Raw genomic sequence first — 19,010 nt, 5'->3', positions numbered from 1 at the left:
CTTATGATGACCTTATTATATGGACCTAACCTTTTTCTGTTGATATCAATAAAATTACCTTTGTAAATGTATTTTTATTACTGTCATAAAGAAGTGAGTTCCTAGCTGTCGTTTGGAAGACTTCCCTCCTCAGCTACCTCAGCTTTCTTTTTGATTTGCAAGTTCTACTCCTGCTTCTTGTTCTGGTTACCAGTATCCAAATAGAGGATATATTAAGAGATTTGTCCATTTTCATCCTTAAATATGTGTCAGTATGAGATGTTTAACAGCAACAGAAGCAGGGCCAACAAACATTTTTCAATTTGTATTTCTTTGAATTTTTTTTGGAAACTCTTTGGAATTGTTTTGATGATTGAAGGATCTCATCTCCCAGATATTGACAGTGCTGAAGTTCTGCCTGTCTCTGAGCCAGCAGTCGTGTAGATTTATCAGCCACGGTTTCTATGAGATCATCCACCTGTTTTGAAAACAAAGGGAAACTGAAATATATTTTGTTTTGTAGAAAACCACACTGTTATAGAGGCATTATGTGATTATATATCCAGATATACAATCTGTACTGTCTGGAAAACTCATGTACTACACTACCTCTTGATTATTCTATTGTGTGTCTAAGTAAAGGTATTAAAAACAATGAACACGAGAATAGTTTTGGCTCAAAAATAAGAAAAAAAAATGAAACCAAGTGCCTTGTCTTTTTCTGTCTTGAGTTTTGAGAGATGTAGGAGAAAAGGGACTTAACTAAATTGCTATCTATTATGCTCATATGTATTGATCATTTCCCCCTATAAAATTGTGCGTTGAATTCAGAGATTGTGCAGGGGTTAAGTGAATAGTAGATATGGGTATGTTAGGAAATGTTTTAAGAAGTCCCGGTCTCTGATCCCCCTCACACTTATTATACAAAAATAAATAATGCCATGTGTTTTGATTGTTGTGGGTTATTTTTTAATCTCTTTGGCTCAATCCATTCTCATGTATGAGGATGACTGTTATTATTTTGGATCCAACTAAATGTATCATAACCTAACATTCCATTATGCATCTATGCCAATTTGTAGCTGGAAGAGGCACAAAGTGGTCTTAAAACAGGGGTGACTAACTGGTCTGTGAGAACCACAAATAGGCCAGGATTTCAGGATATCCACAATGAATATGCATAGATTTGCAAATCTATCCCTTGCCTCCACTGTAGGCAACTCTCTTAGGTAGCTTCAGTGTGGATATCATGAAAACCTGGCCTCTTTGTGAAGCTTTAGTGGAGTTGGCTACTCCTGCTCTAGCCATACTGGTTGGAAAGCTTGTATTATTGCCTACTCTATTGTAACTGCTCTGCCTCAGCAAGGAAAACAGTTTACAGTGCAGTTAATTTAGCTCCTTTCAATAGGCTTCAGCCTGTGACTGGGGATCTTGTGTGGCCCTTCCCTAAAACAGAAGTTTAAAATGTGTATAAAATCAAATGGAAGCATTACATATATTTTAATGTGGCTTTGTGAATTTTCCCCATTCTGTATCTTTGGCCAAAAAAAAAAATCTTTTCCAAATGAGGCCCTTGCTATAGTGATGATGTTTGTCTAACAGTGCAATGCATTAAACATGTCAGAAAAGAGTAAGAAAAATACCTGCACCTGGAGGTTCTTTATTGTTAAATCTGGATGGCATATGACTTGGGATTTAGTTTTTTTCTTCCGTTTGACAGAGAAGTGCTTCTTTTTTGATGGGTAAGAAATCTGATATGAAAAAAATTAAATGCGTCTGTAACTAACCCAATTTACATTTTCATCTGCATTTGTTATGCCAATAACCAAGAAGGCAATGTCATTCTGTTAAGTGCACTTAACAGACAGTACATATGCCACCATAAATGATGACTGGATGTTGCACAAAACCAAGGTTATCTTTATTAAAAAGAACTACACTTTCTGTTTTTGGACTAAGGTACAGTAATTAAAAAAAAAAACAAACTGATTTTTGGATCATTAAAGATGTTACTTAGAGGTATGGACCAATCTGGGTATTTGTGAATATGATCATTCTTCCTTAATTCCAATCCTTGATTATTTTAGATGGAAAATTATGGATCCAAAATTGTAGTCCAAAAATGACAATAGCCAGAAAAAGCACACAAATCCTCTCCTACTTCCCCTGGTTGACATTATAAGTGATCCAAGCATCAGCTCATCTATTAAACAAAAAGAACACAATGTTATGAAAGGAGCTAGCTTAAAATGTTTAAAAAGCAGAAAAATGGGGATATCATTAAGCATGCTTATGGTCTATTCTACCACTATGTGAATTCAGTTCCAATGAATGTCCCAGGAAAGGTTTGGGATACCCTGCTATGGGGCCTGTGCCTCACTGTTTCTAATTAAAGTACCATTTTAAGTGGGGTAGTTAAGTATGCATTTTGACTGTGCAATGTTCAGAATTTTGTAAATGTTTATAAAGCCTCATGTCTGAAATTCAGAACAGTGTACAAATGAGAACATACTAAACTGCTCTGATCAGAAACATTGAAGCATATGCCTTATACCAGGGCTTCCCAACCTTTCGAGGGGCCCCTCCACCCAGACAAGTTTTTAGGATATCTACAATAAGTATGCATGAGACAAATTTGCATGAACTGTCTCCATTCCATGCAAATCTATCTTATGCAAAAAGGCAATGCTTCTCCCCCCCCCCCCCCCCCCCCCCCCCCTTTGTTGGCCACCAGATGTCACCGAGCCTGTGTAGAACACTATTAAGGAGCTATTCATTCCCCCCCCCCCCCAAGCTGGAGGGCTATGGTTGGATGCCTCAACACTATTTAGCTCAGCCATTTTAGGACACTTTGGCATCAGCTTGAGAAAGCATCTGAAGCCTAAAGCTGTCTTAAGTTTTACATTCTGATGAGGCTTCAGCCAGGTACAGTTTCTCTTAAAAGTGACATCTCATTGCGCACTCCCTGCCAGAAGGTCCTTCTGCTATTTTACAGCAGTGAGAGATTTTTACACCTGCTACCCTTTTGGGGCAAAAGGGCTCTCACCAGAGGACCTGGGCGGCAAATACTAGTGATGGATCCTGCTGGGTGAGACCATGATGGCTGTATCCAGTTTTAACTGTAGCAGTAAGTGTTGGACCTGAACAGTGTGGGAGGGGGTGATTTTGGATCACCCCTCCCTACTGGGATGCAGTACTGAGGTAGCCTGCTTCCCTCTGACTTCTCCCCCAGAGAAGTCCCCAGAAATATCAATGACTTAAGGATGAAAGAACAAGATTGGGTGACCCCCCCCCTCCCCCAACTGGACCAGGATGCACTGGGTGTCCATAAAGGAGATGGAGTAAGGTAGGACTTTTTACTGTGAAGTTTGGGTCTCCTCCAATAGGATTCCCGGATAGCTGCTGAATGAACTTAGTACAAGTAAAATCACCATGGGAGCTTTACGTAGAGGTCTGAATAAAGGACGCCTACCTACACAGGAAAAGCACTCAGGTACCACAGTCAGATGTAACTTCAACATTATTGACAAATGGTCTTTACTGATTTGATAATAAATTAAACTTTTAACACCCAAGCCTGGTCCTGTCTAATTTGTCAACCAGAATACTAAACTCCTATAGCACTCTTATATGGGAAGGGAATAGCGGCACAAACTGGTATCAAACAAAATCGCTATTATCCCAAAACTTTAAGACAGTGTACCAGTGTCAATACACATCATGTTGGGTTTTGTGATGAAAGACCTCATACAAGGCATACATTAACAATGCTAGTTAGCACATAGTATACCAACAGTATAATCATGGGTCTGTGATATTACGTTCAACTTTTTTTCAAGAGTTTTTTTTCTCGAGTGCATGGCCCGTTTTAGACCTGTATTAAATTATGCAAAATAGCACTTAGCTTAATGGAGTGGAGAAACGCCAAAGAACATGGTCCTGAGGTCATATCCAATGCCAAGCCCGACACGGACCGCGTTTCAGCTTCACAAGCCTTCTTCGAGGGCCGGAAATCTGTGACAGTGCGATAGCAGCATACTGAAGCTAGTAATCCTCGAAGAAGGCTTGTGAAGCCGAAACGCGGTCCGTGTCGGGCTTGGCATTGGATATGACCTCACGACCATGTTCTTTGGCGTTTCTCCACTCCATTAAGCTAAGTGCTATTTTGCATAATTTAATACGGGTCTAAAACGGGCCATGCACTCACTTGAGAAAAAAAACTCTTGAAAAAAAGTTGAACGTAATATCACAGACCCATGATTATACTGTTGGTATACTATGTGCTAACTAGCATTGTTAATGTATGCCTTGTATGAGGTCTTTCATCACAAAACCCAACATGATGTTGTGTATTGACACTGGTACACTGTCTTAAAGTTTTGGGATAATAGCGATTTTGTTTGATACCTGTCTAATTTGTCCCACTATCTCACGCTGTAGGATGTACCTACACTTTACACTCCCTGAAAGCAATACATCATCATCTAAGAACATAAGAAATTGCCATACTAGGTCAGACCAAGGGTCCAACAAACCCAGCATCCTGTTTCTAACAGTAGCCAATCCAGGCTACAAGTACGTGGGCAGTACTGCAGCACTAAGTAGATCCCATGCTACTGAAGCCACAAAGAGCAGTGTATATTCCCTAAGGGAACTTGATTAATAGCAGTTCTTGGACTTCTCCAAGAACTTATCCAAACCCTTTTTAAACCCAGTTATGCTAACTACACTAACCACATCCTCTGGCAGCAAATTCCAGAGCTTAATTGTATGTTGAGTGAAAAAGACGTTTCTCCGAGTAGTTTTAAATGTGCTACTTGCTACCCTCATGGAGGGTCCCCTAATACTTCTATTATCCGACAGTAAACAACTGATTCATATTTACCTGTTGTAGACATCTCATGATTTTAAGACCTCTATCATATTCCCCCTCCTTGCCTCCAAGCTGAACAGCCCTAGCCTCTTTAGCCTTTCCTCATAGGGGAGCTATTCCATCTCCTTTATCATTTTGATCGCCCTTCTCTATCTTTTCCACTGCAATTATATCTTTTTTGAGAAGTGGCAACCAGAATTATACACAGTACTCAAGGTGTGGTCTCTCCGTGGAGCGATAGAGGCATTATGATATTTTATGATTTATTCACATTCCCTTCCTAATAATTCCTAACTTTCAGTTTGCTTTTTTGACTGCTGCAGCACACTGAGCCAATGATTTCAATGTATTATCCACTATGACGCCTAGATCTTTTTCCTGGGTGGTAGCTCCTAATATGGAACCTAACATCGTGTAACTACAGCATAGGTTATTTTTCCCTATATGCATCACCTTGCACTTGTCCACATTAAATTTCATCTACCATTTGGATGCCCAATCTTCCAGTCTCACAAGGTCCTCCTGCAATTTGTCACAATGTGCTTGTGATTTAACTACTCTGAATAATTTTGTTTCATCTGCAAATTTGATTACCTCACTCATTCTATTCCTTTCTAGATCATTTATAAATGTATTGAACAGCACCGGTCCAAGTACAGATCCCTAAGGCACTCCACTGTTTACCCTTTACCACTGAGAACATTGAACATTTAATCCTACTCTATTTCCTGTCTTTTAACCAGTTTGTAATCCATGAAAGGTCATTGCCTCCTATCCCATGATTTTTTAGTTTTCTTAGAAGACTCTCATGAGGGACTTTGTCAAACGCCTTCTGACAATCCAAATACATCATATCTACACATTCACTTGTATCCACATTTATTAACCCCTTCAAAAAAAATGAAACAGATTTGTGAGGCAAGACTTCTCTTGGGTAAATCCATGCTGACTGTGTTCCATTATACCATGTCTTTCTATATGCTCTGTGGTTTTGATCTTTTGAATAGTTTCCATTATTTTTTCTGGCACTGAAGTCAGGTTCCCTGGCCAATAGTTTCTTGGATCACCCTTGGTGCTCTTTTTAGATATTGGGTTATATTGGCTACCCTCCAGCCTTCAGGTCCAAAGGATGATTTTAATGATAGGTTACAAATTTTAACTAATAGATCTGAAATTTCATTTTTGAGTTCCTTCAGAACCCTGGGGTGCGAACCATCTGGTCCAGGTGATTTTCTACCCTTTAGTTTGTCAATCTGGCCTACTCCATCTTACAGGTTCACAGTGATTTGGTTCAGTTCATCTGACTCCTCACCCTTGAAAACAATCTCTGGAACCAGTAAGCAAAGAAGTCATTTAGTTTTTCTGCAATGGCCTTATCTAGGCTATAAGCAAGAGCTTCCCCCATAAAAAGAATCCTCTCAGCATAAGCATGGAAAGTAAATTGCTAGTTAGAGCAGTCCCAACGAAAAATCTGTTTATGTGCCCTTGGGACTAAAATCCCTACTAAGGGTTACACGTATTGTGAATATCGTGGAAACTGCACTGGCTAGGGGTATTCTAGGACTGGCTTGAGAAACATTTCTCTAGAGTAGTGGTGGGCACTTCTGGTCATTGAGGTTGACAAACCAGTCTAATTCATAGTGTAACCATAGAGGTAGATTCTTAAACTTACACGTGCACACATGGACACGCAGATTTTATAACGTGCGCACCGGCGCATGAATGTTATAAAATCCGGGGGCCGCACACACATGCACGCCGGCTTTTATCATCCACACACATATGTGGGCGTTGCATTCAAGGGGGGGGGGGGGGACGCAACCTGGCCTTCCCCACTTCCCTTTCAGTCCGCTCCAATTAAGGAGCGGACTGGGAGAGAACTTCCCTTCCCCTTCCCTTCTTCTCCCCACCCCCTAAATCTAACCTAACTTCACTTTTTTTTTTTTTTAATTTTGTATGTTGTTGCTCCTCCAGCCTCACCCCTACCTGCTCCCCAGACCACCCCTTTCTCTGGGCCTAGCACTTAATCACCTAGTGGCGTTTACGCACCCGTTTGAAAATTCACCCAGCTCGCATAAGGCCGGCCGCGCACGTAAACCCCGGGATTTTCACAGGCCAGGCATTTAAAATCTGCCCAATAATGCATATTGCTGAAATAGATTTGCATACAAGTGAGGCACTATGCATGCAAATTTCATGCATATTCTTTAGAAATATCATAAAAATCAAGCGATTTGCGAACCTAAAGGATCAGAATTGCCTACCCATGCTATATAGAGTAATTTTCAAAATTATTTCTTAATGTAAAACAGTACTTTACTTGTGGAAATAAGTTTTTAAAAAATTGCCCTCATTGTGGGCAGATAAAGTTACACACACAGGGGCTCTGTGTGCATACATTTACCTGCAGCAAGAGGAGGCATTCCTTGAAGGAAAGGTTGGTGGAAGGTTTGGCACTTGTGCTCAAATTTTTCCATTTTCAATTTAATTATTTAAAAATCTTGTATTTTGCAAACTTCCATAAAAATTATATTCAGGATGGTTTTCAAAGACATCCATAAACATCAGAATATAGTAACACTGTATCTAAAACAAAATAAAATACATCACAAATTCAGGTGTATAATGTAACATTTAACAGTGCTAATCCAACTATCCAATATTCTAATATGGGTGGAGGTTTTCTCGGAAAAACTACCCCCATAGCTTAGTCTCCACACACATTTATACTTGCTATTAGAGTGTGCCCAGGGTAACATAAAAATTGGTACAAAGTCTTTTACCCACAGATTTTGCACTTATGTGAATGGACTTGAAATTATTCCCTATAATGTCATTGTCTGGGCTTCTCTTTTCCCTTCAGGTCTTTCTTCCTTTTTGTGCTTATCAAATGTCATTAAGGAGACAGGAGAGTTGGAACACATTTTAGCCTGAGGATGCAGAAAATTGTTTATGACCTGTGTATAATGGAATATTGCTCCCTAGATACAACACATAGGCAATGAACCACATAAGTGGGAGTTACTTGCTAGAGAAGGCCAAATCGTCCAAGAAAAGGTGAATTGTATAATTAGGATGATTTGGTAAGCAACATGAGGATTTTATAAATTGTCCCCTCAATGATCAGACTATAGCAGAATTTGTTATGAAACTGACTGCAGTCCTTTGAGGAGCTCCTATGAATTTGAAAATAAGTAACCAAAAAAAAAAAAAATCCATTCAATAATAAATGATGTATGGTCAAAAACTGCCAGTGAGTGGAAGGCAGATATTTACCTTTCTTAATCCAGTAGGTAGAGATGTAACTGAAATGCGCCTCGTCACATTCCTTGATCGAACTATTGTGTTCTTCCTGCTTATCCTTTCAGTTTCTGCCTTGACAATATTAACATCCAATTGGACTGTTGCTTGTAAAGAAAAAATAATCATATAAGCCTTACAGTGTTGGCCATCTGAATCCATAATATGAAATTTTCTGTTGGAAATAAAGGTGAGATGAGTTGCTTCACATTTCAAGGAATTAGAATGAAACTTATTTGCTTACATCTTCCTTTTCTGCTGGTGGAATTCTATGATTCCACCTCAATCAAAACTGGCTTTTGCTAGGCCATGGCACCACAAGCTTTCATTTGCAACTGCCTGTTGTTTACTTCTGTTTTTATAACTCGTACCTATAGCCCAGCCATTGCAGTGACAGTCCTTGTCCAGGGGCCACAGACCACAGCTCTCTCCACAACGTGGTACATACATGCCCTGAGTCTGGCCAGTAGGTGTCACCACTGTGGCACTTACTGGCCAGACTTAGGGTTTGTTCCTCAGGGGCTATGAATACTGCCTCCACAGCATCTCTGGCTGGTCCGAGAGGCAGAACCCGACTGCAGGAACAAAGCACTGCCACTGAGCCAGCAGACCAGCTCTTGGCTCTCCATTTTAATGCTCAGAGGTAGACTTGGTTGAATATTTTGGTCTGGCATGAAAGCGCGCAGGTCCCATTCATTCATTTCTGCCTTCAAATAGCAGTTCCAAGGATGGATTCCGTCCACTTAATGTGGTGAAAGACAATGAAATGCTACTCATATCTATCCCAAAATGGGGATTTTTTTTTTTCTTTTGTAATGTTTTGATTTTTTTTTTGAGAAACTAGAGTTTGGACAGCTATGGAAACAGGATCAATAGAATAGATGTGCTCATGTGATTTTCTCATTTTAGGTCTAAGGCAGTAATTTTCAAACCATAAATATGCCACAGGCCTTATTGGATATGCTGCAAGTATTTGTGATTATGTTTTGACCCAGAAGTTTCCTCTTGCTCCTCCACAGCAGTCAGTTCAAACACCAAACTAGCCCCTAGATTAATCAAGCCAGAATGTTTTTACGGAGGAGGGGGTTCCACTATCATGGGGGGGGGGGTGTATAACCATGATAGTGGGGGCCCTCCCTCAAAAACACATTGCAACTGTATGGTGCATTCTTTTATGGTGTGGCCCAACACAGCAACACAAAAGAATGCGGTGAGCGGCCCTTTAACACAATGGTGGTGCCAAACTCACGGGACCGCCATTACATAAAAAAAAACCCTCTCAGCTAAACGGGAAGGTTGAGTGGGAGTCAGTGCTGACCCCCATTTCAACCTGGGGCCACTGATCGAAGCAGCCCCAACTCCCCCCCCCCAAATAGAAAAAAATGTTTAATTTATGTGCATGGAGATGGCTCCTTTCAAAGTGACTCAAACACTCCCCAGCCCACCCTCTGGTCCTCCCCAAAAATGACTCAATCCCCCCACCCCTAAAAACAAAAATACAGCAACTTCTACCCCCTACTTTAAAATGGATTCCATCTTGGGGACGGGTGCAAACGTGACCTGTCCCGATCTGCAGCATTTTCCAAATTGCCACTGACCTGACATTGCCCCAGTCATGTGACTGGGATAAGGTCCAGGGATCAGGGTGGGAGGAGTTTGAGTGATGCTGGAGGGGACTGGTGGGTGGGCCTGATTGAGTCACTTTGAAGGAAGCAGGGGGAATTTGAGTGATTGCAGTGGTCCGGGGTGTGGGGTTTGAATTACTTTTGGGGGGGGGACGGGACATTGCTGAGTACATAATTGAAACTTTTATTTTTTCTATTTTAAGGTGGTCAGGGCCGCCTCGACCTGCAGCCCTGGTTTGAGATGGGGGGTCAGCGCTGACCCTCATTCAACCTCTCCATTTGGCTGCATTTTCTTTTTTTTTCCGGCTACTTTACATATGCAGTGGGAGGCTCAGGACCTGCCTCCCACCACACATCTAACACTTTTCAAGGAGCTGTTGTTATTTTATTGCAACTGACTACCTTCTCGGTCAGTCACAATAACATATTTACATCAAATTGAATAGTAATGACCTTCTTTGCATGCATTTGCATTAGTCATACATGCAAATTGCATGCAAAGAAGGTCATTGTAATAGGGGAGGGTATCTGGGTGGGGAGATGCAGAATATTGCATATATTTATTTATTGAGCAATATACAAGATCTAACGCACATTAGAGGCCCAACGCGGCTTGATGAATGACCCGGCTGATTTGGTGCTGTGAGCTTTCATACGGAACTATCTAGGGATTTTTTTCCCCCTCTTTTATACCTCTCCTTCGGCTTGCTTTAGTCCCCCCTCCCCCTCCCCCGCTCCCTGCTTCAACTTTCCCAAACAAGTGAACCACCAGCCGCCCATGAGTTCCAGTTTATTTTGCTCCCAGGTCTTTCCAGATCTGTCCTGATGGCCCCACAGCTAGTCAGGTTTTCAGGATTTTATCCACAATGATACAGTTCCATAGACTGGACATTCAGTATATGTAAATCTGTCTCATGCATATTCATAGTGAATATCCTGAAAACCTGACTGACTTTGGAGGTCATCAGGACACATTTAGGAAGCCCTAGCATATACCCTTGGGTTAGTTTATCGGACGTATGTGTTGTTTCATAATTCTTTAAAAAAAAAAAAAAGAAAAGTATGTTCTGTTTGTTAGAATTCTGTTTAAGTTTAGGATTTGATTAACATTTGATGGCTGTCCAGTCATTACAGGTGTTTCCACACTGAGAATGGGGGCATGGTCTCTGTTCTCAGTTAATCATGGGATAAGAAAACTCCCCCGAACCTGCATACATTTCAAGGGAAAGAAAGGAGAATTTTCCAGTAGACAAAGTGAAGAGGAACAATTAGCTTAGCTGTCACCAGTGAAGTCAAAGGAATAAATTGGGATGGATCTCTTCATTGTAAAAACATTTACAACTTGATGGGCCTGGTATATGAAAAACTCTCTTGTGTAAACAATCAAATGACTGGATTCAGCACTATTGTCAAAAAGGCATATCCTAAATTTGATTAGGGGATCTTCATAACATAAAATTCTCCTTTCTTTCCCTTGAAATGTATGCAGGTTCGGGGGAGTTTTCTTATCCCATGATTAACTGAGAACAGAGACCATGCCCCCATTCTCAGTGTGGAAACACCTGTAATGACTGGACAGCCATCAAATGTTAATCAAATCCTAAACTTAAACGGAATTCTAACAAACAGAACATACTTTTCTTTTTTTTTTTTTTAAAGAATTATGAAACAACACATACGTCCGATAAACTAACCCAAGGGTATATGCTAGGGCTTCCTAAACGTGTCCTGATGACCTCCAAAGTCAGTCAGGTTCTCAGGATATCCACTATGAATATGCATGAGACAGATTTACATATACTGAATGTCCAGTCTATGGAACTGTATCATTGTGGATAAAATCCTGAAAACCTGACTAGCTGTGGGGTCACCAGGACAGATCCGGGAAGACCTGGGAGCAAAATAAACTGGAACTCATGGGCGGCTGGTGGTTCACTTGTTTGGGAAAGTTGGAGGGGGGAGGGGGAGGGGGAGGGGGGACTAAAGCAAGCCGAAGGAGAGGTATAAAAGAGGGGGAAAAAAATCCCTAGATAGTTCCGTATGAAAGCTCACAGCACCAAATCAGCCGGGTCATTCATCGGGTCACAATGGGCCTCTAATGTGCGTTAGATCGTGTATATTGCTCAATATACGCGATATTCTGCAACTCCCCGCCCAGATACCCTCCCCTATTACAGCAATGCTACTGAGCCAGCAAGGCAGCCCTCTCATCTGATTTCGAAGGGGTTCATTTCCAAAAATAATTACAATTTAAACCCTCACGTAAAATTGCTTCTGAAAATTTTCCGAGCGGGGGATAGTTTGAGACAAAGTACACATGGACCACAATTTTGCGTATAATTTTCCCTGGACTAATGAGAGATGGGCAGAGTTGAGGTTGCAAAAACATTGGCTCGCATACTTACGATTTTTGCAATTATGCATGTAAATGAGGCAGGGTAAGTTACACCTACTCAGAAGCAGCTGTAACTTGCCACACATAGGTCCCCATGCTTACTAACAGTACTCAAGAAATGCTTAAGTCAGACTTATGCATATAAGACTACTTTGAAAATTCAGGCTAAAGTTTGCAAATACCTTGCACCTGCAGACTTTGATCCTCTGCAATCTACTAAAAATTACCCTTCCCAAGCATAATGGTAAAGTTTTAAATGCTGTTTCAGGTAACCAATGCTTTTACCAGTCTGTTGTTAAAAATCAGACCTGAAGGACTGCCTTCATTTCCCCATCCTTACTTCAGCCCTCTCCTTGTAAGTACAGACAGTGTTAGGTTTTTCCAATTGAGCATAACTGGGAAGATTCCAGGAATGGGAGGTTCAGGAGAAGTTGTGGTCAGTTCAGGGTATCAGTAGAGTCCATCCCCTAAAAGGGTGAGTTGTTACGCTATTCACTATAAATGATGACTCCAAGAGTCACTGGGGGCAGTTGAAGGGAGTGCTTGGAGTCTGCTGTAAGGTTCCAGGCAGAATTTGTCCTAGAATCTAATGGGATAGGTCAGGGATTGTAGCTCCAACTGGGCTTGTGGAGGAGCGAAGGTCGTAGGCCTCTCTTTTCCAATTTCTGAAGTGAAGAGAGATTCTGTGGGAGTCCCAGAGTGTTCAAATCCAAGCTGGGTTTCTGATTCCCAGGCAGAAATAAGAAAGGAAGGATTGGCAAAGGATCGGCTATAGTCATCTGTAAGTAACTTCAGGAGCAAGAGGATTCTCTAACCTCCTCTGGGGTCTGAAGAGTCAGAGGCTTATGGGAGAAGATTCCAGTGTTCTTGAGTAACACTTGAGCTGTAAAAGGAACAAATCTGCCTTATGGTGAGTGTTAGAACTTATGTTCAAACAATGTTTATTGAAGTTTACACAACAAAACAGGTACAACATTGAGGAAGGTGTGTTCCTGAACCAACCTCAGATTCTTAGTTCCTACAGCTGTGAATTACAATCTTATTTTCCCCAATTCCCCTCCCCAGCTGCTTCCCCCCCCCCCACCCCTGTCCTCCCCTTCCCTCCCCCCAATAGAGCTATGCAGGTGAGATGGTTCAAAGTTGGTGAGTAGCCAAGTAGAAGTGCCTTTCATTATCCAATGCATCGAAGAACTAGTCATTCATTACTAAACTGCGTGTGCGATGAGGCAGGTGTTGCAGATATAGGTCCCAAATTGCAAGAAATGTTCGTCGGCGACGTGGTGATTCTCGGGATACCAAACTTTCCATGGTCATCATAGCGTGAAGGTGGTTTCTCCAGACCCAGAAGAACGGCGAGTCAGAGGAACGTCATACTAACAAAATCACTTTTTTCCCCACTAGGCATGCTTTTTGCAAAAGCAGGCGTGAGCCAGGATCCCTAATCCAAATAGGGGAAACACACCCAAATAGGAACCACATGGGGGAAAACGGAAAAGTCACATTAGTAAGTCCTCCATGTAGTCCGCTACTTTGCGCCAAAAGCGTCTCACAAGAGGGCAGGACCAAAAAACATGAGAGAGGGTACCCACTGCATTATTACAACGAGTGCAAGTTGCCGAAGATGCTATAGTCAATTGTCGCGCCACTAGAGGTGACACATATGCCCGGCACAAAAATTTAAATTGCAACTCCTGGTAATACATGTTGTTAGAGATCCTGGCTATGCGCTGAAAACCCACCCATAAAATAGATTGTGTAACAGTAAAATCCCCATCATGATTCCAACGGGCCTCTAAAAGAGAGCAAATATCCAACCGTACGTGTTGACGCATATATTTATAATAACCAGACAAAGAAGGAACTTTTGTCACGCTCAAAGTGAAAGACTATATCCAAAGTATGAAACACCGAAGGCTGCCTAGAGACTGCAGATAATGCACCAATATAATGACGAATTTGTAAGTATGAAAAAGTGTGAGAGGGAGGGTTAGAACTTAAAGAACTGATTCCTGCTGTGATTTTTGTAATCTGTAATCTGAACTGTGGCTATTTTTGTACCTCCTGAATTTTTCATTTTTGTAAGTAAATTCTATTTTTTTTATTGGGAATAAAACACCTCAAATGAGGACTGTTTATTTTATTTTCAAGAGTGATCCCCTTTAGGGCCCTACAGGTATTCCTGTTCCCATCACAGAATCAGTGTGTCCCCAACATCGCAATGAGTGGGTCAGTACTCAGCAGTGCATGGAAGTGTGGCCCCCTTGTTAAGGGAGGGTTACATAAAAAATGTGTTTTTGTCATGGGTAGAAAGCACCGGATCTTTACGAGTTTTCAAATGCTTACAATAGCTCAGATTTGGAATCAAAGCAAGCAATTAAATCTAAAATCCACATCCCAAAAGCCAAGGGCAATACAGATCATTGGTATTTATTAAATCCAGGTCATTAACAATTTAAATCTATATATAAAACCAAAATTCATATCATAAAAATCATTTTATCATTTGCTAAATCTGAAGGTTTTAGTCAATAAGTATGTTTTCCATAGGCCCAAAATAGGAAAAAGTAATTTTCCCCTTTCTTAAAGTGATTAGTTAGATATAGTTATTCATTTTGATGTTTAGTCATGTATCACATTGCTGCATTAAATTACCTTTCTGTGCAAGCACTGCTGCTTTTGTTTTGGGGAATAGCTTCGGAGACGGCAAATCCTTGATTAGTTTTGGAAGGAGACTCTGCGTGCTCAAGAAAACAGTTTCTTTATTCCCTATGGGACCTTGGGCCCTGGGGTTCTGTTGTTTCACGGTTTTATGGTCTCTGTGGTTAGGAGGCAGCAACTTTGCTAGCGTACTCTTCATTTTTGCCACAAAATTCCTTTTCTTAGGTTCATGGATGTCCAAGGATTTAGAGGCATCTGTCCTAGCTGCCCCTTCTTCAGGGATCAGAACATTTTCAGTCATTAAGTTACTAGATGCAGCTCCATGCCACCTGCAAAACAGAGATTACTAGCTGACATTTCCATACACATGAAAAAAAAATAAATAAGTGAATGGAAATGTAATGTTACTGTATCCTGAAGCAAAATATGCAAAATATGATGACAGCTATTGATGTGTCAGGTGACAGCACTTCTGTGCATGTTTACCAAAGATGCAGCATGTACTACAAACATCTTTAACAGGCGTCTTCTAAATTGTGATGCTGGCTTCTGTTTGGCATCTCAACATGCTAAAAAGTGACATGGCAACATGGTCTTAGGCAAGCAACTGCACTTTGATTATAAATTATTCTTACACCACTGAAAACAAATTTGCTCTGAAATATGTTTTCTCTGGAACAGATTCTTTTCTTGTAAGGAGAAGGGCAATTTACATATGCAATAAACAGTGCTAGCTCTAAGAAGGTTTCCCAGTCTCAGGGAGAACACAGTACAATGACTGTATCCGTGCTGGTGGCTTGCTGGTTATTTGGCAGGTGGTCAGAGTTTGTTAAGGACCAGATGTGCACAAAATAGGAAAAAAGGTTTGGTACATATGGTCCTGAATTAGGCCTAGATTCATCAAAATGCTATAAATCTCATATGAATAATGCCTGCGATAAGGAAAAGGGGTGTAGCTATGATAATTTAAGATTTACCACACTGTGCGCTATTTTAGCACTTCGCATAGATATTTTATCGCAATGTGCAACAGACATTTTCTTATGGAAGGGGGAGAGGGAGAGAGAGAGCCTCTGGGGAGGCCTTCACAGTATTCAACTATTTATATCACTAAAGGAGGGCCAGCTAATAACTTGAGGTGAGGATTTGGTGTTGTTTTAGGGTTTTGGGGCCAATTTGACATGCAGAGTGAGACTAGGCGAGAGAAAATTGTAGAAATCTCATCTTTGTGAGACTTTCCTCACTCCAAATGACTTCAAATCTTTACCGCGGTGTACTGTGCTGTTTGTGCGTCTCACTCTGCATGTCAAACTGGCCCCAAAACCCTAAACCACCACCAAATGCTCACCTCAAGTTATTAGCTGGCCCTCTTCTAGTGATATAAATAGTCGAATACTGTGAAGGCCTCCCCAGAGGTGTGCGCTCTCTCTCTCACCCTCAAATGGCCGAACTAAAATGCGATTTGTAATCATATATCACCAGGAAAAAAAGTGCAGTTATTTCTGTCTTTTTCATTAATCCCGCCCAAACCCCTCCCTAATCCCGCTCCTTTCAAAGGTTTTCATTTACACCATGCGATACCACAATTATCCGAGGCATTAACGCCATAATGCATTTTGATGAATGACCCTGTTAGTCAGTAGAATGAATGTCTGTGATAATAATTTTCTCTATATGTGTTAGGATTGTATTCAAGAAGGTATTTTTATCCTATTACACAAAACTTAACTAAATGGAGTTCCCACCAGTTAGTGACTGATGTGAAATCTGCTTTCATCAAGGATTTGCTGTTATTTTAAAACAAAGGGGCAGATTTAAAAAAAGTATGCGCGCGCGTACTTTTGTTTGCGCAACGCCGGATTTTAAAAGATACGCGCGTAGCCGTGCGTATCTTTTAAAATCCGGGGTCGGCGCGTGCAAGGCCACGCAAAATTGGCAGCCTGCGCGCGCCGAGCTGCACAGCCTGCCTCCGTTCCCTCCGAGGCCACTCCGAAATCAGAGCGGCCTCGGAGGGAACTTTCTTTCCGGCGCCCCCACCTTCCCTTTCCTTCCCCTAACTAACCCGCCCCCCGGCCCTAACTAATTCCCCCCCTACCTTAATTTCAAAAGTTATCCTGCCCGAGGCAGGCGTAACTTGCGTGCGCCGGCGCGCCATGTTCCAGTCTGGGGGCTGGTCCAGATGCCGCGTCCATGCCCCAGAATGCCCCTGGGCAAGAACCATGCCCGCGGCCCCACCCCGGAACGCCCCCCGATGATGCGCCGGCCGCGACACACCGGCAGCGACACGCCCCCATGCAAGATAGGCTCGGCGCGCGCAGGGGGGTGGAAGGGGCAGCTTTTCAGGGGTTACGAGCGTAACCCTTTGAAAATCTGCCCCATGGTGAACATTAACGATTCCCATCTGAAACAGCACTGAAAACTAATGAACTTTCATTTTGAGTTGCTATGTTGGTTTAGCATGGCTAAATATGTTTTAGCATGTGCTAAATGTGTGTTAGCATGTGCTCACTATTAATAAAGTGAGTGCATTGTAAAAATATAGTGCAAGCTAAGGCAAAATGAAGGAATGAAATGATATACACAGGAAAACAAAATAACAGAACTATCATAAAGCCAAAACAAAGCATAGCAACATGGAACAAAAGGTTTTTACATAATCACCCTTACCTGGCCTATGACTGCTTGATTTCAGTTAAAATCAAAGAGGTTTTTTTTATATTACTATCTGTTCTCTTTCCCTGTGTTCTTTGAGATTTGTATATTTCTTGTATGAATTCTGTCTACTAGTATGTGATTTTTGAAAGATAACTTTGAAATAGAAAATAAGATAACCAATAGAGCGATTTTGTGCAGTTGTAAAATACCATTTTGGGTCATGTAATCGGAGTCCATATATATATATATATATATATATATATATATATATATATATATATATATATATATATATATATATATGTATGGTTCTATATATGATTTCTCTTAATGCTTTGAATATAAGCCTCAATCTATTTTAATTCATTTCAGATATAGAATAGAAGAAACCTTTCTAGATGTACATCACTTTGTCATCTCAGACAGATTCAATTTAAAATTGCATTAACCCAAACAACTGGTTAAGCATCTCCAACCCCACTACAGAATAGTCTAATAACATTCTTATTACTAACCTTAGCATTCCTTTGCCTTTTCTGCTGCTTTGGTTTGAAGTGTTATCTTCTGTTCTTTTGCCACAGATTATTCTTAGAGGACCAGAAAGGTATATCTGATTTTGCATCGTTTCCTTCCTTCAGGCTTCTAGACTTATAGGTCTTGATGTTCCCTTGTCTGCTATCTTTTTAATTGGATTAAAGACACTAGAGCGGACTCTCAGTTCTCTCATGCTTGTTCTGAGACAAGTTTTGAGTATTTGATGGAATTTCATCGTCATCACCTTGCAGCTGTTAAGTTCCTCATTCAGAATGTTGTCATGCTTAAACTGATCCTTGGAGGGAGATGAGAAATCTACCAGGGCTGTGAGAGATTCCACAAAACTCAACTCAGTCCTCTTTCTTTATTCAGTTCTCATGAAATAATAAGTTTTCAAAATATTGTAAACAGAATTGTAACACACGTTTTGGTTTTGACTATCCATATTTTGATGAAAAACAATATCAGGAAGCACTAGTGAAGAAGATTGAAAGAAAATAGTAGGATTAGTCCAAAGTCTAAGGACACATGCATCATTAAATATAAAAAAAAAATAGATTGGTGCATAGGTCCCTTTGGAGATGGGCTTGTTATCACAGCATTACTATTTTTGTAAATGTTGGACATCAATGAACAATACACTACTATGCAATATGCATCTTCTTGCTACAGTATAGGTACCCAAACGTTATCTGGTTTAATACAGAGCCACTCCTAAAGTAACCAATGGCTGCTGCTAGATCTCTTTCTGAGTTATTCTTGCTCATGCTAAGCCTGTGAACTAAGCAATCTCCTAAAACAGCACCATATTCAATTTACAGTGAAGGATACAATCCTCTGACACAGTTGTTCCCAAACCTGTCCTGGGGGACTCTCAGCCAGTCGGGTTTTCAGGATATCCACAAGAAGTATGTATGAGATAAATCTGCATGCAATGCATACAAATTTTGATATGGTATTTTGTTAGGTTGACTCTTGTCTACTTGGAAAT

General features: G+C 40.9%; 1 protein-coding gene across 1 annotated transcript; it reads right to left on the bottom strand.

Annotated features, from left to right (window-relative positions):
• Window positions 1–262: 262 nt before the first annotated feature.
• Window positions 263–18,397, bottom strand: C4H3orf49 (chromosome 4 C3orf49 homolog). The gene is made up of 5 exons (XM_029597510.1): window positions 18,001–18,397; window positions 14,825–15,159; window positions 8,129–8,259; window positions 1,623–1,730; window positions 263–457 (listed from the first exon to the last, which is right to left on the bottom strand). The coding sequence occupies exons 1-5, from the start codon at window positions 18,105–18,107 to the stop codon at window positions 263–265; spliced, it is 876 nt and encodes a 291-aa protein (XP_029453370.1). The 5' UTR covers window positions 18,108–18,397.
• Window positions 18,398–19,010: the final 613 nt, after the last annotated feature.

This window comes from Rhinatrema bivittatum, chromosome 4 (assembly GCF_901001135.1).
Source record: "Rhinatrema bivittatum chromosome 4, aRhiBiv1.1, whole genome shotgun sequence".
NCBI lineage: Eukaryota > Metazoa > Chordata > Amphibia > Gymnophiona > Rhinatrematidae > Rhinatrema > Rhinatrema bivittatum.
The sequence above is the reverse complement of the archived record's forward strand: the minus strand, read 5'-3'. Positions and strand labels throughout refer to the sequence as shown.

Coding starts and splice junctions, on each gene's coding strand:
- C4H3orf49 (XM_029597510.1), bottom strand. CDS start 18,107: ATGCAAAATCAGATATACCTTTCTGGTCCTCTAAGAATAATCTGTGGC. Junction 15,160..18,000: donor AAAGGCAAAGGAATGCTAAG/GTTAGTAATAAG, acceptor TCTGTTTTGCAG/GTGGCATGGAGCTGCATCTA. Junction 458..1,622: donor TAAAGAACCTCCAGGTGCAG/GTATTTTTCTTA, acceptor TTTTCAAAACAG/GTGGATGATCTCATAGAAAC.